This window comes from Bacillus rossius, chromosome 1 (assembly GCF_032445375.1).
Source record: "Bacillus rossius redtenbacheri isolate Brsri chromosome 1, Brsri_v3, whole genome shotgun sequence".
Classification (NCBI taxonomy): Eukaryota; Metazoa; Arthropoda; class Insecta; order Phasmatodea; family Bacillidae; genus Bacillus; species Bacillus rossius.
The window spans coordinates 133765697-133790538 of record NC_086330.1 but is presented as its reverse complement, the minus strand read 5'-3'; the positions used below and the strand labels follow the sequence as shown (position 1 = coordinate 133790538).

General features: G+C 35.7%; 1 protein-coding gene and 1 long non-coding RNA gene across 7 annotated transcripts in view; one reads left to right on the top strand and one right to left on the bottom strand.

The window, feature by feature from the left end:
* Positions 1-15334, top strand: part of LOC134546170 (serine/threonine-protein kinase Nek2-like) — a 29392-nt gene extending 14058 nt beyond the window's left edge. For all 6 annotated transcript variants that reach the window (XM_063388749.1, XM_063388748.1, XM_063388752.1 and 3 more), the window contains 4 exons: positions 265-422; positions 1418-1658; positions 6779-6918; positions 7686-15334. In XM_063388749.1, the coding sequence (XP_063244819.1) occupies positions 265-422; positions 1418-1658; positions 6779-6918; positions 7686-8661 (1515 nt within the window). In that variant the 3' untranslated portion in view covers positions 8662-15334. The remainder of the gene's footprint in view (positions 1-264; positions 423-1417; positions 1659-6778; positions 6919-7685) is intronic.
* On the bottom strand, positions 15254-24434 carry LOC134546171 (uncharacterized). The gene is made up of 3 exons (XR_010079088.1): positions 24350-24434; positions 17693-17873; positions 15254-15515 (listed from the first exon to the last, which is right to left on the bottom strand). It is a non-coding gene; the product is annotated as an uncharacterized LOC134546171 (long non-coding RNA).
* Between the last annotated feature and the right edge of the window lie 408 nt (positions 24435-24842).

Genomic DNA, 24842 nt, shown 5'->3' with positions numbered 1-24842 from the left:
TAAACATTTTGTTGACAAAAAAAAGTATAGTAGGAAATCAGAAGAGTTTAAATTAGCTGGAACGCATTAAAATCTGGTTTGCTGAGGCTCGTTAGAATTGAAAGGCACGCAGATCTAAGTTTGCGGACTTCAGAAGGACGGCCATGGAGGGAGAATATAAATTGGACTCTTCACTTGGAAAGAACTGTCAAAATTTAGTGTACTTAATGTGAAGTTCAATATAGTTAGTATCTAAATGCTTTGTGTATTTTCTGTTTCATGTAGTTGTTGGTGTCGGAGGTGAATCTCCTGAGCCAGCTGCGGCATCCAAACATAGTGCGCTACTATGACCGTATCATTGACAAGCCAACCACCACCCTGTATATTGTCATGGAATACTGTGAGGGTGGAGATATCTCCACTGTCATCAAACGCTGCAAAAGGTGCATGGGTTCTTGAAACTAGATGGTCTGCCATTATTTGCTGCTTGATAGTGCTTTTTCCCATATGACAGTATTGTTTGGAAATTATTTAATGACCCTGAACTACGAGGTTCACTGTTGTCTGATACAGTAAAACGATAAGAATTTTCTCAAGTTTATAAGAGGATATGTATTTTTAGAATTTCAGAATTATCGTAATGGAGTTTCAATGTATAACTCAAAAAAATATTCTGTTTTACATTAATGGATGATAGTAAGAGTAATTTTAATACACCCCGTGAATCAAAATCTAGGTCTTACGGATCCAAAATAAAATAATGTTTAAAAAATTAAAAGTATTAACCATGGTGTTGAAACAGTTAACCCTTAGAATGTTTTATGCAATAACTAAATTTCCTGAATCACTTCATATTGTCATTTTATTTGTGTAATTATATGTTAGGGTATAATATCTTGGGGAATGGTAACAGGATAGGTATGAAGAAAAATTGACCTAGTAATCTTCAAAATTATCATTGTTGAATTTTTTAAATTTACTTTGTTTCCTCTATTATTTTTATTTGAATTTTTTTTCCTTGTATATTGAATCCTTTAAATACTAAGGATTTGATGTGATTTGAGGATTTGACTGGCCCATCCATAGTTATAATCCTTTTAAGAACATGATATTTTCATATGTAAGGACCTGGTTAGACCGACAACTTAAAATGTCTGAAGTCATTAGTCTATCAACTTTATATTCTGTATCCTGCATTTGTCTTCTGTTCTCCCTTTTTTATAATAATAATAATAAAAAAATAAAATAAAAAAGTTTTCTTCAGACAAATATATGTGAAATGTCATAGTTGTTATAAGTTGTTAATCAAGTTGGATTTTCTCAACACTATGTTTTATGACAAAGCCAGGTCCTTAGTATGCTTCCAGACTGTTCCTGTTTTTTTTAGCCATGTAGGCCGGATATAATGAGTTCTAAAAGAACCATTACGTGTGTGCAGCTGCGGTGGCCTGGTGATGGAAGCATTCGTGTGGCACGTGCTGTATCAGACGGCGCGGGCCCTGCAGGCCTGCCACTGGCACGTGGCGGCCACCATCCTGCACCGCGACATCAAGCCCGCCAACGTCTTCCTCGACTGCTGCTACAACATCAAGCTGGGGGACTTTGGCCTGGCGCGCGTGCTGGAGCACACTTACGGCACTGCCCACACCCTCGTGGGGACACCTTCCTACATGAGCCCAGTGAGTCTCCGCGACTACCTCTTGGCTCCTGGATCGAGGTAGCGATGTCTGTGGAAATGTGGTGCCCGACGTTGCAGCACGACTCCTAGCAGCCTTCCTCGAGGGTGTTTGGCTGACCGCTTGTCTCTGCTGATCCATTGTACACCCATCCGGTGCTTTAGCTTGTTGTGAGACCACAAACACAGGTTTCTAATTCACTGTGTGCATACTATTTCGGAAGCACCCCGTATTCTTGTAGAATCACTTGGATTGGGGGGCACGTGGGCAGGCAGCCTTGTGCTCTGACACAGTATATTTATGTGTATACTAGATAATGCTCGGCATGCGTTTCAATGCCTCAATCAATTTTTTAATTTATTAATAATGTAATTTTTTAAACGTATACTAAGCATCTCTCTTTATCTCTCTAATTCTCTATATCTCTCTCTCTTTCTATTTATATCTCTATCTCTCTATATATCTTTCTACATATATATCTATATATCTTTCTAGCGGACCCGACAGACATTGTCCTGCCCAAATGTACTTTTTGTAAGATATGGATATGGCGGTAAGTATTTCTACGCTGGACATTTTGTATCTTCTCATTATACATACCCCTCCTCTTGGGCACGCCACTGCCGTTACCAAAAACCTTTCCCATGGTTACGCAGAAGGCAACAACAATGCAAAAGCCCGTTGCCATGGAGGCTAATTATCAACAATGCTTAGTTTTTTTGCTTTTAAAGCGTGTTTTTTTTTTTAGTTTTTTTCTTAACTCAGAATCGAGATAAAATATCCAATTGTGAATCTAAACCATCCTCGAATCCCCGTGAACTCACACACAAAATTTCATCAAAATCGGTCCAGCCGTCTAGGAGGAGTTCAGTGACATACACACGCACACAAGAAATATATATATAAAGATTAGTGAGGTGTGGTTGGCCCCTGCAGGTGGCTTTGAGTATGTGATATGTGCAGCAGTGACTGTTGGCTAGTTTCTTGGATGGTGTCTGTTGACACGTTGGACACACCATCATTTTCACAGACGTGGCTTCAACTCAAAAGTTAAGAAGAAAACCTAGTCTAGACTCTAGAAGCATGTTGTAGCCATGGAGGTAAGAAGTAAGGTGGTTGATGTGTACAATCTTTTGCCATGTTAACTCGTCATTGGTCGCGCTATGAGCATTTTGCTCACCCTCAGAAATATTGTTTTACTGTTATTGTTTTTATTGCTGCGTGGAGGTGTCTTTTTTTCTAGCTGAGTTTTAAACCTTACTTATTAAGTCACTAGGTGGCTGACAGGATGTAACTAATACTTGGCCTTGAGATAAGATATCGCTTACTGGCATTCATGCCGCATGAGCAGTTTGCTCACAGTGCGACCAGTCGCGTTGCTACACTTGTGACGACTGTTCAGTTTGAAAAGTGCTGTGTTTAGTCGTGGAATATATTCTCGTGAGACTTATTTTGTTTAAAATAAATCTAATGATTATTCGTGGTTTTACTTATTGAAATGAATCGGGGGAAGAAAATTGTGGCTTTGGTTCTTCAACAAATCGCTGAATGTTCCAGAACAGGTAAGTTATGTTATAAAAATACAAAAAAATATATATATATTACATAAAACATCAATTAACATAAATTATAGTAAACATTAACATTTTGTCACAAAAATGTTGATTTTCGTATCAAAATAAATTACTTTTGAATACGGAAACTGAAAAGCTGAATTTGGATAGAAGTGAGACAAGATTTTATAATTTTGGGAATGCACTTAGGAATTCCAGTGGAAGATATTTAATTGTAGTCTTTCCATAGTTTTATGTTTCTATTTTATTTTTGACTAAAATTTTCAGTAATGTAATATATATATATATATATATATATATATATATATATTTATTTATTTATTTATTTATATATTTATATATATATTTTCTGTGCTTTGTATTTACATAAGTTCCACCATGGTTGCCGGAGAGTTTACCACCTGAAAACCAAGCAGCCGCAAATGATCAAAATTTTGACCAAGATAATGTTGAAAGTGATTGTGAAACCGAAGAAGAAATTTTGTTTAGCGATACAGAGCAATCATGTGGAAGCACAAACAGAATCAAAACGAAAATCAGTCCCAGAATTTTGTTCTGTCTGTCCCTGAAAGAAAAATAGGAGAACATCTTAATCGTGGTGTGCCACCTGCAATAAGTCTAGTTGCAATGAACATACAATATTCAAATGTTCTGAATATCCATAAATATTTTGTGCCGAGATAGTGTTTAGGAACATGTATGAAATCATGCGAGCATTTTTAGTTAATATTTGGACATGTCAGTTTATCATGGAACTTGAAAGATATGGTGCAGTTAGTGTGTATTTTATATTTTGAGGTTTTCGATTGTACGAACCAAATGGATGTAACTTATATTGTAAAGTAAGATAAGCAAAACAAATGCTGAATCCTAATAGAGTTAGGTGTATAAAATGTAAATTTCCATGAAAGCAGTTAATTTTGATTTAGAAATTCTCTATTGGATAATGTGTGTTCTATAAGTTATAGTCTCAAACGTATAACATAAATTAGTGTGCCCTCAAAAGACAAAGTAAATTTAATAATTTTTGTGCTAGAAAAAAATAAAGTTGTGAATAATGTGTGATTTTCTGTTGCTTCCAACACCACTGCATTTATTGTTGATGTATTCGTAGGCCAGACAAAAGAAACTCAGTATACAGCCAAAACGTTTATTGTGATGATTTATGTAAAAAAAAAAATTAAAAATTATGTGATGATGATAATAATAATAATAATAATAATAATAATAATAATAATAATAAATATTATTTAAACAAGCAGAGTTGTTTCATTTGCAATAAGTAAAATATTTGGCCTTTTAAAATTGGTTAAGCACGATTCTAATCGTAAAATTAAGTCTGTGAGCAAAATGCTCATGTGCGACCACTGGTGTAACATTTTACAATGCGACCAATGACTGGTTAATACTTGAAGCCAAAATGAGAATTACTCCTCACACTCCATTCCTATCTGCAGAGCAAAACAATTTTTGGTTATAATGAGGTTTAATGCTTATTTCTTGCAGATTTGTTTGTATTATGTTTGTTTAGCAATGTTCGTTACACAATGGCATCTTGACAATTCATCCTAGCAAGTTCTTTTCAAGCTATTAAACAAATTTATAGCATGTAAGCTTTTATACAGCTACAATTTGTTAACCAGTTGACTTGAACTTCAGAACAGACACCCACTCCATTATACTTAATACCTCCATGTTTGTAGGTGAATATACTGATTTTGGGTTGTGGGCATTGGACGGAACCCACTAATGTGTCAAACGGAAATTATTAATTATTTATTGTATATTTCCTAACATCTGTGGTGTCCTGCCAGAATGAATGAATTGAATAGTGTAAATTAACCTTACTAGAATCCAAACTTAAAATATTTCTTAGTGTAACTATTTTATCTGTGGTAAATAAAAGTACGTGATCTCTGTAACATATGGTAGTGTATTACCAAAGTGTTGTTGTATCGTTGACATAACAATCATACAACATATTTGATTCACAGAATTAATAAGTCACACTATAATATAAGTAAAATGATTTGCTAATCTAAGATAATTGGAATTCTTTCAGGGATTTTAGTTACTCATCAATTCAAATGCAAAGTCGAAATCAAGTTTCTAAAATTAATATTTAGGCAAAGATGTAAATCAGTTACTTCAGATTAAAATAAATTAAAATTATCTCTCCTTTTAAGTTTAGTTCATGTTGAAAGTTACAACAAGCTAAAATAAATTATATAAGATTGTGTGCCGTTTAGTAATCAGTCGGTGAGCAAACCTCTGGGTTTCAGTGAAAACATACTACACCAGAATAAACATCTTACTAAATAGTTACTAATTCCAAAATGAATTCCAATCATGTACTACGTCTAAAACTATGTAATACTGGGATCCCAGTATAATATACGATAAATTAAATTAGCCACGTTAATATATATGCAGAATAGGAGTTACAATTTTTAGTTAAACTTTCAATTCTTTAAGTCTCTTTGAATGAATAATTGTTGATTAGCGTGGATAGAAATCTCGAACGTAACGACGAAAGTTTATACAGCGACGGGACGGGACTGGGACAAACCAACCTCGGTTTCAGCAAACCACACCAGGGAAAATAGGCAATCCTCGGTGACCACTGCACAGCGCGATCAACGGACAGCGACCTCCATCAATCTCGTACTGGTAGAAGCAGTCCTTCGGGCACTACTCTCGAACGGTCTCCTGGGGCTGGTCGTCGGACTGGCTCACGGATCGTCCTTCTCTGGATACTCCATCGTCGCGTTGAAACGTTCTTCAACCTTCCTTCAGTCAGTCGTGGTTGGGCAGGACAGAAGTAGACTCGGGAATCAAATCTTCATTGAATTTGTCGATTATTCTTTAGCAGGTCAATTTGAGATTATCCTCAAAATTATATATTCCTGGTAAGTTCTTTTATACACGTCGATATCCGCAGCTAATGGTTCAGGTCTCGTTGATAATATCTGGTAATTCATCGTAAATAATTTGATATAAATCCACTTAATTCCTTGCAAATATCTATAAATCTTCTCCAATTTTCAGCAATCCAGCTTGAATTATTTAATATCGTCATATTTCTTGTAGTAGATATTTGGAGAATCTAACTTAAAAACGTGCTTACTGACGAACATTCCAAAAGAACCTTTTTCTCTATCTTGTTAATAACAACGCGATTCTCTAAATTTTGACAAAACATGAACTGTTTGTCCAGAAATTAAGTAATAAAAACTCCTATTCTTTACAAATACAGAGAAAATGAATTAAAATAAAATTTAAGGTTTATGACCAAAGATAAAATCATAATCATAGACAAAGCAAAATACTTTTCAAATCACACACAATTGCATAGAATAAGCGAACCATAATTTAAACTGATAAAAATGTTAAGCGTGAATAAAATAAATAAACTGATTTCTATAAAGTGTAGAAATTACCTTTATAACATTTAGATCTGTTTTTGGGGTTTGCTGGTTTCTTGACTGTGTCCAAGAACTAAGAACTGGCCTCAGTGAAGGACCTGAAAGGGCTGTTCGGTGCTTGCAGGAAGTTATGAGAGGCAGCAAGTACAACAAGATGTCGGACATGTGGGCACTGGGATGTCTGGTTTACGAGCTGTGTGCCCTCGCCCCGCCCTTCAACGGAAACAACATGAGAAACCTGGCTCGAAAAATTGTGGATGGCAGGTTATTTAAATTTTCAGTATTGCTAAAAAAATTGTGCTGTACATAAATATTTAATTGTTTATACTTTATATGCATGTTATATGTGGATTCAGACTAGTTTGAAATATCATTTTCTTGCTATCATTTATGTTTTGGTTTATCTAAGTAATAAATAATATATTTTTAAGCTTTTTAACATTCTCACACACTGGTATTGATTTGAAGGCTTCAGTATATAACCACTGAAATAATATAATCAGGTATTTCATGTGGGTGACTGCAGTTGATGTAATAGTTAAACTAGTCAAAGAGTGTTTACTTCATTATATATGTAAAGTAGGAAGTGCTGTATTTAGTAGGCATAAATATTAACAATAAATAGTTACTGTAAGCTGTTGCTGCTATTTATATATACAATAATTCACAGTGAGTTAAAAGCATTTTGTTTTAAAATATTCAGAAGGTTCAAAATATATATTTGTTTTATCATAATTAATATTTGTTTGTGTTTCATAAAATATCAGTGTCATTATTTGTAACAGATAATTTTTTATGGTAATCTAGCTGTCAACCATTGATGAGTTTTGATTCTATTGTGAAATATAAAATAATTTGACAGTGTTATTGTCACAAAACATTTCTTTTGATGGTTTTTATGTTTTTTTTTGCAAAAAACAATTTATTGTTTTTGAACACAAATATTTTGCAAATTATATTAATTTTTTAATGAGATAAAATATTTATATAAATAATGCTATGTCATTTCTTAACTATGATTCTTACAATAGGTTCGAAAGAATTCCTACATACTACAGTGAAGACCTACAAAACATCATCACGCTGCTTCTCAACGTCGACCAGGAGAAACGACCTGCCGTTGAAGACATCCTTCAACATCCCATCGTGGTGTCTCAGGTTGCAGCCAACAAATTTGCTTCGCTGGATTTCAAAAGTGCCGGGGGCGGGGTCTCTGGTGCCAAATGTGCTGCCATGCCAGAGCCCGTGGTAACGGCGGTGGAGCGACCCACCGACGATTGTGCGGGAGATGCGAACACTCACCTCTGTCGAGAGATGTGGCTGAACAGGATGGAGAGCCTGAAGCAGAGGGAGTCTGCACTGAGGGCGAGAGAGGTGGCGCTGGTGGAGAGGGAGCGCGAAGCAGAGAAGCGGGAGAAGCGGGCGGCCATGCTGGACCGCCTGGCCAGGGAGAAGGTGGCCAGGGCGGACGTCTACCTGCACCAGTGTCGCGGGGCCCGGTCGCTGGCCAGCAGCGTCCGGGGCCCCCAGCCGAGGACCAGCTTTGCGGAAGAGGACCTGGACTCGTCCTTCAGTGCGGACCCGGGAGACGCGAGCGCGGACGATGCGGCTGGACGCCTGCCGTTCGCTCGGTCCGCGTCGGAGAGGAGGGTGCACTTCACCCTCCCGGCGGCGAGGGCCAAGAGGTGGGACGCTGGCTCGGCTAGTGCAGAGTTGGAGAACGTGGAGAACAGGATACTGTCCATGATGAATGTTAACATGCCCACCATCGAGGAAAATAGTCGCTTGAACAGCGTCGAGTCTCTTCGGCCTGCTCCAAAAAATGGTGCTTGGCTTGGGAAAAAGAAGCAAGTTTTCCACAGCATACGGGACAGCACGATGAAAGAAAATGTGTCGACTTGCACAAACCGGCAAGATAATTCCCAAAGGTTGCAGTCGTTAATTCCAAACACATTCGTAACCTCAGCACAAAACAAAACAGCATTCGTATCAAGCCTAAGATGGTAATGAATATCTGTATGCAGTTGTTTTTGATAATTTGCTAATGCAATGTTTACCACAGTGTAATGATATTTTTGCATTTTTATAGTGCCTTTTATGAAAAACACTAGTTCATTAGTAACTTTGTCAAATTAAGGCTGTGTTCCAATTAGTTTGGTACTTTTAATATACATTTTGTATTTTGTACACTTCCAGTTGGAACACTTCAGTAGCACTTGTTCGCATCTTGTACTTGTGGTCAGAAAGTACTTTCTGCACAGTCCGCATACATTTCTTAAAAATAATTATAAAGTCGTAACACCTTAACTTCCGAAATAATCATTAATATTTATAGCTAATATTTGATTTTAACATAGCTTAAGTTATCAATATTATATTATTTTTTAAATAGTATAAGTAATATGACATTCCATTAACAACTATAATCAATATTGTAATAATGAAATAACTTTTATGTTGCCAATAATATTTTTTTATTTTAATGTAACTTAATTTCTTTATATATTAAGCACATATATGTGGTTGAATTATTATATCCATGACTGCCTGGAATGATCTTAATCATTGCTGCAGGCTGGTGATTTAAGCAGTATAGTCTGTCCCATGAAAAAGCGCACTTTTTCTTGACAGTTTCATGTACGTTATTAAGCTGTCATTATATACACTTCCAGTAAATAAAATAAAGACGAAAAGAACTTTGTTTTCCAAATAACTATGCAAAACAAACCAAGTACCACTATTTTTCTTAGAAATGACATACCGTATTTACTCGTGTATAGCGCGCCCTCGTGTATAGCGCGCACCACGATTTTTGCAACAAATTCCAAAGAAAAAAATTTTTTTTTCCCGTAAATAAATTGTACTAACATTTTGTGGTACCTGTTAAGTAATTACGTATGAAACAAATGATAATTTAAATTGATGTGTGGTGATGCGTCAGGAAAATACTTAAACTCTGCTGTGTAGACGGAAGATAATGAAGCGCTGTATCGTCACAACTGGTACGTGGCCGGGAGGAAGGGAGGCAGGCAGGAATGTGACACGGAGGACTAGATGACTCACCGGTAGCAGCTGCAACGAAGCGAAGGAAGTGGGAGGGGGGACTGGTGTCAACATTCTCTCTCTCTCTCTCTCTCTCTCTCTTTTATTTTAATAGCTGCGTTGGCTTTCTGTAGAGGGGGAGGTCTAAAAATAAACAAGAGACGTGCGAGGTTGCGCGCGCACGTGTGTGTGTGTGTGTGTGTGTGTGTGCTGTGAGCGTGTGTGTGTGTGTGTGTGCGAGAGACCAGGTTGTGTGCGTGCGTGCGTGTGTGTGTGTGTGTGAAAGTGAGGCCTTGCTGCTTGTGCGTATGTGTGGGGGCTGGCCAGAAATGTCACCTGTCACCCGGCAGTTAACGACCAGTGGCGTAGCGTGGGTGGGGCGGAGGGGGCGGCCCGCCCCGGGCGGCAGCCCGCGGGGGCGGGTCACCGGTGAAGCGGGTTGAGATCTGATCTATGATTCATTCATTACATGTGTCAGACACACTATAATGTTCCATTTTTATCTAAAATTTTGCGCACCAACTATTTTTTAATATTTATTTAAAAGAAAAACTGCGAAATCACTAATTTTAATTAAGCACCTATAGAATGGGGGCGGCAAAATGGGTCTCCCGCCCCAGGCGCCGAGATGGCACGCTGCGCCACTGTTAACGACTTCCACTCCTCCCCAGCCTCACCTCCTCACTTTTTTTTTTCCGTGTATAGCACGCATCCTTATTTTTTTCCTTTACTTGAGGGGAAAAAAGGGCGCGCTATACACGAGTATATACGGTAATATTCAACTGTCAACAAGAATGTAGATGAAATTACTGCCGGAAAAGTTCTCTAGATATTGTGGGATATACTATAACTATAGTAACACCTGGCACTTTGAAGTGGTGAATAAGTTGTGACACAATTTTTACTTTGCTGTTACAGAACTGTAATATGTATAATGTTTCTTACATGTATTCCTCAGTGATGGTCAAGTGCTTGGGTATTTTGAGATTTCCATAAATTTTTCCAATAATAATTGAAAGTATGTTTGAGTTTTATAGTATTGCTGAACAATTGTGAAACGTCTATGAGAGTGTAGCGAAACACTTATTTGAATAGACTCAGATTCGTAATGATTTAGCAGAGTGCGGAAGATGTTAGAGACTTGAATTTCATGTACTGTATTTGACAAGCGAATGCATTTTTGAAACACGTTGTTTACAGTTCAGACTTCAGGCATGACGGATACATATCATTACTGTGCCAAATAAAAATTTTATTTCTTCACGTCTGTCATAGCAGAAGTCTGAAATTCTGAACTACATGTGCGAGATGGAACTCACCACACATTTCCAAGAGTCTGCAAGTGATGGATGAATAATGGAATAAGTAATTGATAGGCAACTATTATTAATTATGAAATGCCAATTATTGATGTGGCACTGCAACATCCCAATTAATGGGTTGCTGCGAGAACCTGTTTTCACAAAAGCTATTTGTTAATTAGAGATTGTGCCATCAGACCCCAATTAATTTGTCACAGCGAGACCAACGCCTTATTATTTATTTGTAGTAACATTAGAAATCCAGTGTATTTTTAAGCTTAGAATTCATTATAACCACTTCATGTTCCTTCCTTGTTATTCTCTTCCACTCTACATGCCTGTACTGCAGTCACTTTGAAGTGTATTTTGTTGGGCAAGAGTCTTATTAAATTATTTATCTTATATTTTAATATCTCATGATGAGCGGTTGCTTGTAATATACTCACGTCCCTTCTCTTCACTTCTGTTGCTTGTTTGGTGTATCACTGTTTTTGCTTCTTTGATATTTTCTTACAATAAGACAATCTTTTTTCAGGAAAAGTCCTGCTTTTCTTCTGAGCTCACTTTCTCTGTATTCTTTTGTATATTTTTTTACTATCATACCTCCTATACATCACTTTCTTATTTGTTCATACTGTGCATGTGTGTATAAGCGAGTCTGTTGCACAGTAGAGTTTTTGAAAAGTATTTTATTTTTTATTTTTTAGCATGATGATATTACATATTTAAAAAAAACAAATGAAGGAGGCTAAAGCATCTGACCTTGAGAATTACGTAGTCTGTTATGGTGTATTTAAAAATGTTCTTTGACAAGCATAAGATATTAAAGGAGTCAATACAGTAGAACCCTGTTATAATGTTCCTGCATATAATGTTTTTCTGCTTATAATGTCATATTTTTTAAGTCCCAATATTTCCCCCATAAGGACAATGTATTTATTTCCTGCATATAACGTTCATAAATAGTGTAATTTCCTGTTTATAATGTTTGCTTTCTAACATTCAATAAATGGGGAAAAAATGTTTTAAAACCAAATTATTCCAACACTTACGATAAAAAGTTTCCTTTATGTATGTTTATGTTTACAATCACTGCCATACAATACATGAAGTTTGTTAAAATACAATTTTATGCAATATACTGAAGGTACACAATGTTCATAGTTACATGTCAGTTGGCACCCTTAGTCAACTCATCTCTTCCTTACCATTCCAGTGGGTATTCAGATGCACGTACATAGTCCTACGATATTTAAGTTGCCAACCATTGAGCGAGGGCATAACTAAAAGTGTTTTCTATTGCTTACAAATAATTTTTTTTTCATTCATACGTAGGAATCCCAAAATTAAACATTTTCAGGTGGCGATGGAGTAGACGTTCTCACTCTTAATGTTGTTATCATGAATCGTGAGACAATTTTACAAAAAATGTGGCAGTGTATCTTTAAAGACAAACAAAATTTAACCAGGGAACAAGAACAAAGTTGAAAAATTGTTGGCTTGTTTCAGAAAATTCATGTATCAAATATACTATCTTTGGTTTTAACATTAAAGTTGTTTACATAGCTTGATTTGAACATTGTTAAGTGCTAAATTGAGATTTCCTGCTTATAACGTTTTCCTGCTTATGTTTTTTTATTGTGCTCCCTTGAAAAACATTATAACAGGGTTCTACTGTACTGTAATTATCTGAATATTATGCTATGAAGTTTACTAAAACTATGGAAACTAAAAGTGGGGAACACAATAATTGCAAACTTATATGTATCTTGCTGTTGAGAATGGCTTAGTTTAAAAACTAGAAAAACTAGAGGCTCTGCCTCTTAAATGTGTCACTTATGCCACTTTAGACTGCTGTTAACTACCACCTGAACCTCCACTTTGTTTAAAAACTACACGCTCTGCCTGTAAACTGGATCACCTAGGCCACTTTAGTCCGGGGCTTCTTGGACCTCTGCACAGGCGTGACAGATGAGAGATGAGAGATGCAGGACAAGGAGAGAGGCGTTGGTCGCTGGGTTCCTTCTGCTTCTCTTCACTGTGGCTGCTGGGAAGGCACACCCTTCTCTCTCTCTCTCTCTCTCCCCCCCTCCCCCGGTACCATACAACGACCACCCTATATCACCACAAAAAGAGACCACGAAAATCACTCTACTGATGAAAGTTGTGCCAGAAAGGTCTAGTAAATCTGGAATTAATTTAGTAATTTAAATAATACTGTATTCAAGTACTTGAATTGCTATTTATAATCTATAGTCTTTTTATAAAATAGTTTGTGGAGTCACATTATTTTTGGGTAAATATGGTTATTAACAATCACTTTTGCAAAAGCATATGTATTTATTAAATTCTCATTTTACTGATAGCATAAAAGTTTAAATTTTTTGTTAAGATTTACTGGAAAAATGATTAGAAGAAGGGGGGGGGGGGGGGGTGTAATGGCCCTAAATTTAGAAAATTCCAAAATTATATTTTCTTTATGGAATCTTGTGCTTCTGAGGTCGGGTTATGGTGGAAAGTGTGCCAGTGGTTTGTTAATGGCAATATAGTTACTATGTATGAAAATATCTGGCCACTCTTCTGGCATGATCAAGTGCATGATACAGACATTCCATCAGCAGGCAGCCCAGGGCCTCATTAAGGGGGGCCTGCCTGCACTTGCAAAAGCATGACTGTGAAATGTGTTTGATGTCAAAACTATGTCTCTTATGGAAAACTTTCTGTATATTTTAAAGTTTTCTTCTTATTGCATGAATGTAGGGCAGTGTACAGCATACGGGCACCACATCCAAATATGACGTGATGGTTAACCCCACATGCAACATTGTCACCCCCCTCTCCTTTCTCATAAATTTCCACGACCTCACTTGCGAATCATATAGATTTGCCCCTGAAGCACCCTATTACTTATTTTAAGTTCATTATTGTTATTTAGATCATATATGTATTCATTTTCTTAATGACTATCCTAAAATTTTCAAAATGACTATATCCTAAAAATTTTGATTGACTGCATCCTAAAATTAGTGATAGAAAATTTATTACAAATCATATTATTACTGATAAAAAAATAGAAGACAAGTAATATCAAGCACAACACATTTTTCATTTAAAACACCATGTTTATTTATTTGGAAGGTAGGCTGCTGGAATCGGCAATCTCACATAATAATTTAAAGTGTGTCTGATTTATTATGGTTTTAGACTTCTTTTAGCATTTACGTATTCTAATGAGCTCTGGTTTCAGAGGTTCTTTTCAGGAGTTTTTTTTAAATTAAATTTTCTACTGTGTCTGGCATGATTGTTTCATCAATCACCAGCTATGTATGTTATAGTATTTTGAGGATGTTTGTTTTAAATTTACTCTTTTCCAATTATTAAGTTTGTTTCTAGTTGTGAGTTTAACGTAGAGTTAAAGTACAAATGTAATTATTAACAATGGTTGTGGTATTTAACCAATAAGTGAATAATTATGTGTGTAGTTGGTATTATATTTTAAGATTGGTTATACTACTATGGTATGCATACTAAAATCATGTCACAGTATGGCAATTTATAATTTTACCACTTTTATCATACATAGGATAATCATTAGTCGTGTCAGATGAACTAGGTGGTCATAAAAGCATACAAATAAATGAACATAGCCAATATTGTAAGGTTAAAATTGTTTGGCTGTGAACAGTCATGTTTGAAAACCTCTACAAATGTATTAAACTGCATGATAAATTCTTGGTAACATCCAGTATTATTTTTAATTTAATCTAGAAAAACTTTCAGTAGCTATGTTATACTAATTGTTTAAGTATGCAAACTACTAAACCATATATCTGATGTATTGCACCTGCAGTTTTATTTATGTATAATACGTATATATGTGTGTGTGTGTGTGTGTGTGTGTCAGGTTGCCATGTCTTGCCACATTTTTATACTTGTATTCCTACTAATCAACTTTTATTAAAGTCAAAATGTTTAATTTTATTTTAGGGTAGATATGTATACGTGTATTTATAATTAAATTAAAAAATTACAGGCTGTTATCTTGCCACCATGAACATTTGTTGTGTAATTGTTGTTGTTATGTTTAAAATTTCTATCAGCAGCATTATTTACCAACCAAGGATAGGCTATAGTGTGACAGAGTATATTTATATTTACTCAGCTCTTTCCCCAGGCACAGAAATTAACATTAATTTTTCATCTTATATTTGGCCATTTGAAATTTGGACATGCAGAACTGGACTGAAAACAAAATATTCAATCAATAACTTTATTTACAGTGTTTAATAGACTAAATTTGGACAATATAAATACACAGCTTTACACAGTCAATTAATTGTTCAGGGCCATGATGGTGCTTCCCCGGGCTGCAACTCTCGACCGTACAGAGCGCTCTTGTCCCTGAACATCGTCATGCGCTCAGTCTCTTTGCGGTCCAAGAACCAGCCGATTCCATACCCGGTCATCGGGATCACTACCAAGAACCACTGCTTTGTGAATCCAAACAAATTAGCCATGCTGAAAACAAAGTCAAAGAATTTAAAGTGCAGCAGTATTAACAACTACTAACAACGGATAAATTAAACTTATAACTAGCAAGTGAAGTTTTGTTGATTGGTTCTACATTTTCACTATTCTCAAGGTAACTAACTCATACTACTAGAAGTCATCTCATGAATAAAAGACCATGATTCTGATTAGTTCATTAATTAATGTTAAATTGTATTCCCTGTGTTTATTTTGAAATTTATTTTGTGAGGATAACTTTTGGGTGTGTAGCAGTACAATTTTATGTATTACTAGCGACTCTCCCAGACTTTACACAGATGCAATCTACTAATGTGAAGTCAATAAGTTGTTACTTATAAAGTATCAAGTTCTCGTAACAGTCCTGCGTGTTAAAAAGTTATGTGCATAATAACATACTGCCCATAACCAAACAATGTTGACAGCTTTTTTTCTCATGAGACAACACAAACAGATTTTGTTTAGAAGACATATGCGAAAAGACTACATATAGCTATCCATGTGAAAAGCACCCAACACTCAAATCTATTCCTGCAACATTGAATGTTTCACCCAATGCTTCATTTATTGTCATCAAAAAACATAGTTCTACTGGGAATTGACGTCGTTAAATTAAAACTGTAGATCCGTTGATATTAATAGAATCACCGGAATTAAATATCTTCTCCAGTTCCACATCCAGTCAGAATTTTGCACTCAATTAAAAAGGTTTTTAAAGATTTTACTAGCAGGCACGTACCATTGCATAATTTAGGCAAATTAAGATTCTGTAATAAAATAATTGGACACCCTACTTTTAACACAAGTTTGTACTGGGGGAGTCCAGAAGGTTGCAATGAATTGAGAAATTTTACTGGATAATGAACACAGAGTTGACAGAGATTACAGAGTTTGCATCGGTGCATCAATCTTCGAGAGAATCAAGTCATTGACTTTGCCTATTTGCTTGTTGGTAGATGATAAGATTGCTAAAGATTGTTTAGCCAAAATGCAAATGTTATCATTGTCTAGATTAATTCTGGCCATTACCTATTTTGAGCAACAAATCTGCTGTGTCTGTTTTAATTTGTAGATAATATACTTTTATTGGTTTTAAGTTCTAATTTAGTCAATGGCCAAAGGTAACATATTTAATAGACATATACTATCACAGACTTTTCTGTATGCCTTTTTAAGACCTACAATTCTTCAGTACATTGGTATGGTATTGGTCATGTATAAGTCAGCATTAGCCACGTAAGCACCCTAAAGGTGTCATTTTACAACTTTATTACAAAACATTGAGATTTCTCTACTATCTTTAAATTTAATATGAATGTATAATACATAACACAAATAAACCTTTTGGGAGAAATTCTCTAAATGATGGTGGAAACTACAAAAAATTCATTGTGTAATTTAGAAGTAGGTAAGCAACAAGACAGACAGATGTGGATAGATAGTGACTGTTTTACATTACGTACTTAAAAATATTGTTTTATGACATATTTTACTATGTTGTACAGTGCACTTTTAATACATAATAATTTGTTGTGCACATACTAATGAAAGTATTTTTCTTTAATTTGTCAGTGAATCAAAGATTTCTTTCCATCTTCTATAGTTTATGGCAAAGATCAGATCAGCACCCATCCTTGGCTGGGTTGATTTCATGAGTCGGCAACATTAAAAATATTTTAAAGCTTATGAGACGGAGTAGCATTGTACTAATGACAATAAATTAACTAAAGATGAAATGTATAACTAATTAGGGTTTATGTATGTGGGGAAAAATATTCAGTTTTTAAGTTGGGGTTAATGTTGCTCGGCGTTAATATCAATTACACCCGATTGTAACACTAATTTATATAATTCCCTAGAGTTGGGCTACGAAAACTGGTTTTGGGCATGTTGTTTTTCCCTGCAATTAACATGTTCATCAAAACCCTAAGTTCTTGATCAGTACTTTATTTTATCAGAATTTAAAAAGGAAAATGTGTTTTAGAGCAACACTCAAGCAACATTAATAAAACTTAAAGTGTTATTCACGGAATGAACAAAAATATCCAGAATCAACTTAAAAAAAAAATATTAACGTAGCTTAGGTTCAACATAGTTTCATGGTGAATCAGAATTATTTCACTGTGAATAATAATTAACTGTGTTAATTTACAATTAACAAAACTCACTTGCAGTTTCTAGATTATTCCCAATTATTTTTCAATGCAGCAGCCTTTTGAAGTTTCCACTTCCTGGTGCGTTGCCAGTCAGCCCAGATGGTGCCTGTCGTGAATGTTGGGAAAAACACCACCCAGAAATATTTCTTCACTAACTTCCCAGAGGCAGCTAACACCGATGCTTCCATACAAACTGAGGGACCACACAGTTAAATCAACAAGTTGCAAAACTGAGACAAAAATATCTTAACATACAAAATCATTTTCCCAGGCACGCTAATAATGGGTTCAGTATTGATGCATGGATTACAAATTCAAAACCTAACAGAAACTTTATGCAAAATGTTATATTTGTGAAAACTGTACAGTTTTAAAGATTATTGTACAATACAAAACTACAGTGAAAGATCTTCCATCTGGCACATTCGGTACTACTGTCATGCCGGATTATTAAACGCCAATATAGTTTTAAAAGGAATACCATATGCAAAATGGAACCCAGAAAAAGGAAACACTGCACTGAATCGAAAATCAACGGTAAACTCTTAGCGAACTAAAAACGCCAGAACCTCAGTAATACGATGTAGCTGCCTCGATTGACAGCTGGAATCCATTTGCAGAAATCTGATCATGAGCATCTATATTCTCTATTGGTGCCGGATAACAGATTGTACCGAGCCATGGAGTGAAGGATTAAACATCTTTCACTGTAAGTAACTTTATTAGCACTGAAATTTATTTGTACATTTAACTAATGTAAGAGGATGGTTTTATCAGAATAAAAGTAAAGGTATAGCAGGGTTTTTAGTAGCATACATTACAGGCCTCTAAGATTAAAGTAGGCTCCTAACTACTCTATCATTATTACTCATGAACTGAGTCATGCCAGGGGGTGGAATCATCGAATCAATCAGCAATCACAGTCACCAAGTTTCTAGTTCCAACACAATTGTGCTTAATTTAATTTCTTTGAACCCAAAATGGCATCTGTACTTGTCCACAACCTTCACACCAGTCCATTTTTCTGCTAGAATAGAAGAGCTGTTGTGATTTTGCATATTAACTTTAATGTTTCGTTGAATTCAAGGTATAGTATTGATAAAGATAGAAAAAAATAATCGTTTAAAAAACTAAAAACACACTTTTATAGAAAATCCAACCAAAAAAAAATAGAAAATAAATTTTAATAAATATAAATTAATAATAGTGTAAATAAGAAAAAATGTATTTTATTATAAAAAAAAAGTGTGGGGTGCATGGTGTCAATAGTTATAAATATTTTATGGACATTCACGAGTAGACAGATTATCATTTTGACAATATCTTAAAAAGCACCCCACGCTTTTTTTAATAATAAAATAAATTTTTTTCTTATTTACACTATTATTAATTTTTATTTATTAAAATTGATTTTCTATTTTTTAGTTGGATTTTCTATAAAAGCGTGTTTTTAGTTTTTTAAACTATTATTTATTTTTCATTTTTTAGTTGGATTTTTTTATTACATCAATTTACTATTAAAGTGAGTTTACTAGATATTGGCTAATTTTAAAATATATATTCGATATTGCGTGTTGAAGAACTATAATACACAATATTATCGCGGTAGACATGGAGGTCTATATTGGAGGGGGGGGGGGGGGGATCCGTAACTCTTAAAACCTACACTCGCTTGGCAATAAAAATGGGGTACTTATAATCAAAACTATTCACAACCTGGGATCTTAAAATAATAGGTTCCGCCCCCTGTACAGGAGGTCTGGGGAGAGATGGAATTACTTTAAATGAATTTAAAACTTAATTCTAAAGAAAGTACGTTTATTACATGAGACCTTAAACTCATACTAAATTATTGACTTTTACAGTTCAACTAAATAAGTAAAATCTAGGACAATCAGTCTTATTAGATGCTTTACAATTAAGTAGGTTAACTTGAATGAACTAAAAGGGGAACTAAACATTATTTCCGCGACCCCAACCAACTTTACATAAACGTATTTCTGTTCTGAGGCTTAGCCTCTGCCTCAAAGAGCCTATCATCCCTAAAACCCTAACCGACTCGTTGCCACTGGCGAGAAGCATAGCCTCCCCCAGAGTGAGCCCCGAGCAACCTCCAGCGGCTGCTTATAAACCCTCTCGGCCCCGCCGACCCTTCCAGAGAACCTCGGCTCGCCGACGTTTCCAGAGAGTCCCGGCCCGCCGATGTTTCCAGAGAACCTCGGTCGCCGCCCCCAAATTTCGCAATCAGGGCCCGAGCCCGCGGAACGAGCACCGCGCTGCGACCCAGTTACGCCAGCAGACCGCCGCTTCGCGAGGTCGGTGGCCCGCGCGACTCATGAGGAATGTGCAGCGAGGGCAAACGACACGCCGGCCGGCCGGCCGGCCGCTGACGAAACGAGGCCGCTTCTCGCACGGGCGCAGCGGCCCGCCCACAGCTCGCGCCATGAAAGACAGAAATCTGAACCCGGCCACACCGAGAAATTTCTGGAACGTGACAATATATTCAATATCCTACTAAAAATAACAATGATTTTCAATAAAAACGGGAAGTCATTGATGTTTATTCTAAGTCTGTAACTTATTCGAGAAATGAGCAATTTGGACGCCTGCTGCCTCCCTTGGATGTGATAGCCGGTTCTCAGGTTCCCACTCCAAAAATTCATTTTATTCAAAGTCAGTAACTTATCTGAGAAATAGGTGATCAGCGCGCCTGGTAGTTTCCCTTCTTGGTCTTGGCGCAAAGACACTACCAGTTTAGGAAAACAAAAAATCGCTAATCCTGATCATCCTAGTAAGGATAACGGGTCTAACTGTTTAAAATATTGAATTGTCATCAGTCCTTGATAAGTATGCTAAATTTCGAGTTAATCCGACGTTTTGAAGGGGGTCAAAAATATGTTCAAAAATTCCGTTACATACTAACATACAAGGGCCATTCCCCCCCCCCCCCCCCCCCCCCCCCGAAAGGTCTCATGGTGCGCAAAGGCCCTGGATGCACGTCAAAATTAAGTACTTTCATTGTCCCAAATTTCGAAAACTCGGGGGCAAATGACCTTTCCCCTGGGGGGGTGGGGGGAGGGTTGAAGACCACAAATTGCTCGAAAGAAGAGCTCGAAAGAGAATCAATTTTCGAAATTTCGGGGTTTCAAACACCCCCCCCCCCCCCTCCCGCACACACAAAACACAATTGAAGGGGCAGTCACTTCGGAAAAATTTACCACCATGCCCCGGACTCATGGACATACAAAAAGCATGGTTATTGCCCATAGCAAAAAAGTAGGGTTTGTTGTCCCTATGCCTGCCCCCCCCCCTTTTTTTTTTTTTTCACTTTTCGGGTTAAAGTAATAAAATTATTGTATTGTCATCGGTCCTCGATAAATCTACAAAGTTTGAATGAAATCTGGCCATTTAAAGTGGGTCAAAATTGCACCCAAAGGAGTCGGTTACAAACATACAGGTGAAGCTAATATAAAGCGTGTAAGTAAGAAAGTATATTGTTCACAATAATCATAACCCACTCTCACTTTTCATTTAATTAAATGTCACAATATTTAGTAGGCTTTGTTTATATCGCGCCAAAGACAAACTGAAAGAAAAGAGTTCACACATTGTAAAGAAAACCATTTTGCTCAGGTGCAAACTCTTTTCTTTCAGTTTGTCTTTGGCGCGATATAAACAAAGCCTGAAATTATATAAATTGACGAAAATCTTACTTTGCAAATTGAATAATGGAATAATCTTATCAAATTAATGTATTGTCATCGGTCCTCGATAAATCTACAAAGTTTGAATGAAATCTGGCCGTTTAAAGTGGGTCAAAATCGCACCCAAAGGAGTCGGTTACAAACATACAAACATACAGGTGAAGCTAATATAAAGTGTGTAAAAAGGTGTGTTTTGTGTAATTTTTATGTTTTTCATTGCCGTAGATTGTGTGGTTTGCGCGTATAGGTGATTGTCGTGGAAGGTAGGGTTAGGTTATTTAAGCAACATTAAAATCTGTAAACACTTTTTAATGTAGGAATTCTTTGAAAATGTATTATATTGTTCCAGTTGTATTTTGGAAGATTTTGTAGTTGTGAAGGACTTTTTGAAACAGAAAAACTGTGTGGTTTACTGAATTAAATTACATTTTTTTTTCAACTTAAATTTATTTGTAATTTGCAAGCTATTATTCACATTGTACGTACTGTGAACTCTTTCTTTCATACATTCATTAACTAAATTAATTATACAGAAACCCTAGGCAGAGCCAAGATAGCCAAAGTGTGAAAATGTGTTAAATTCTATTTATGTACGCGTATGTAGTGTCAAGACGGCTTTCAGTGATCATTACATACCCATCTATTTCCCTATTATATGTGTTACAAACATGGCAATTCACATTTACACCATCATCTCATAACAATTATCTAGAACATGACTAAATTTATAAGCTAATTTGTTAGGCATTTCCAAGTTATTTCTATTGTTTTTAACTTTCTTAAATTGGAGACAGGAAATAAACGTTCATTAGAGTTAAGCTCTATACCTGTTTTGAGTTTTTTTTCTTTTGCTTGAACCTCTGAACAACTACTCCCCAAAATGTGAGCTGAGCAAGTATTAACAGCACACCTGTTAAATAGTGTCACAATTGGCTAAAAGAGCTTTTTCTCATGCTCTCATGTTTAGTTTAGTTTGCAGTGTTCACTTTAATGGGCATTAACTCTCTCTCTGTCCACTGTACAATTTCTACCATTAGTGCTGTCCTTGTTTTGGCCAGATTTACGCCATAAAGCACAAAAGGTTTAGACACAAATTTATAATGTCTTGAGAATTATTTGAAATGTATCTGAAACATTGTACTACTTAGTAAAGTAAAATTTGATAAAAGAATTTTTGAAATATATTTTCTTTTTGTGATTCATCAAGAGCATCATCTGATAAATTACAATGTTTACTTCTAAGGTGATGTAAATGAAATATATCTTGTTTCAATATATATTTTGTATAGGATACCTAATTTAACATTCAAAAATTTTACTCTGTTTCAACATACCACATAATTTAATGGAACATCTTATTAATACTGACCAGCTGCTACTAATAAGTTTCTCCTGTAAAATAATGATTGGTGTTTTGCATTGAAATAATAATGTTGTCAAATTGTATTATTTTATGGCCTTAGAAAGCTCAACAAATTACAAAATTAAAAAAAATTCATATTTATTATTATTAACGATGGATGATGTAGAAAATAAAATTTTTAGTGTTAACAAGTCAAGTAGTGTCAGTCGGGTAACTGTTCCCCATTTACTCTGTACTGCAATATAAGCATGACAGAGACTATAGCTGTTATGCTGGAATCACAATGCCCCGACGGCCCCGACACGACAGGCCCGACAAGTTCAATAGCCAATGAAATACAAGCTCGCCGTGACGTCAGCCCGACAAAATACGCACCCCGACGGCCCGCAAGGAATAGATTCTATTTCTAATTTCATCGTGTCAGGGCCCGACAGAAAAGAAAACGGCAACGGAAAGGAAACAGCACAGAACTAAATTTCAAAAATATTTGCCTACTTGGTAAATCTTTTTGCTGAAAAGTGAAATTTCGTTTTACGTGTGGTGAATAGAAAAATTTGTAGCTTGCCTTAGTCTGTTTATATAAACATAAACAGATATCATTGTGTTTATGGTTAATGTCGTTATTTTAGAATCCATCTTTTAATTTTTCGTTTCTTTTTAATTCTTCGCACAGCTAACATCAGGAGTATTTTTCTGTCCCTCACTGACATATCTTTATCTTGTTTCCTTGTACCTATAATAAACTACTCTTTGTTTTACAAATCAAATTAACCTTACTTCGTATCGCAGACGACTAAATGTTTTTTTTTGCACTTCAACTGTCAATAATGAATAAAAGAGCCTACTTTGTTTTTAACGCTTTCTATAATGCATTTTAATTGAGTATTTAGCTTGGCACAAAGGCCAAATTGAAAATCGTCGGGTTATTTTTGTCGTGGTATTGTGACCCTACGCTTTTCAATCTGTCGTGCTGAGATGCTGCACGACAGTTTGTCGGGCCTGTCGTGTCGGACCCGTCGGGGCATTGTGATTCCAGCTTTACAAAGCACAGAGATAGGTAACTAAATTATATACAAGCTGGTATACACACATGCACTGACATCTACCAATTTTTCTTTAAAACTGCAGGTAAAGGGGATTGCAAGTGACACACATGAATCTGAAATGTGAAAACCTGGCTCTTTATATTTATCTGAATATTATTTAGCTTCTTTAAAAATTGAATTCTTAAAATTTTTATTTACGTCACAAAATCCAAATCTAAAATATTAACATTTTTTATATATGGACAATCAGAATCCGCAATGCAATTAAAAAGAAAAATGGCGATCGTATTAATTCACACGTATTGTAATGTAACCTTTAAGCTGTAATATCCCAGAAACCAGTCGGAAATTTATCCTAGGAAAGTAGTAGAAATGATCAAGAGAAGGGGTACATTTACAAGACTAACAGTTAACTAGAGAAGGATTTAAAGTGTAAAGAATAATTGGACAGAAATATCGATTGCCTTTAAGGGACTCTGTTCTAAAGAATAACATTAAAAGATGATTTCCTAATACTAACAACACTAAATCCATTAAAAATAATATTAATCCTTACACGAAACGTCTGCTTGTTTTTTTAGTTCAATTCCACTGAACAAATAATTAAAAAAACAAATATTCATAGACAATAGGAAGTGAGGTATTTGCGTCAAGGTGTAAAGTGATTAATATTGTAGAGTGCGCGTAGGCAAAAACAAAATTGTTGACGATTCTTAAAACTAGTACGTCATTAGAGTGCGTACAAATGTCTATACACTTTAACAGAATCATTAAAAATTAATCGGTGCAGAATATTTACCCGAAACTTCTTTCAATCAGTAGAGGATGTATGTAAGTATTTCTTTATAAATAAACTTATTGCAGTTTGTAACTACTAGGAGCAGCTAACAAGCTTAATGGTTACTTTAGCACAGCAAAAAATTTGGTATCTATTATTTGTGATTTCAAATGGGCTTTCGCCCTTGGCAACGGGTCTTTCCAGATTAGCCCGCACAGGCCACCTATGGATAAAACATGCACCTGAATATTCTAGAGTCACTTAACTTGGG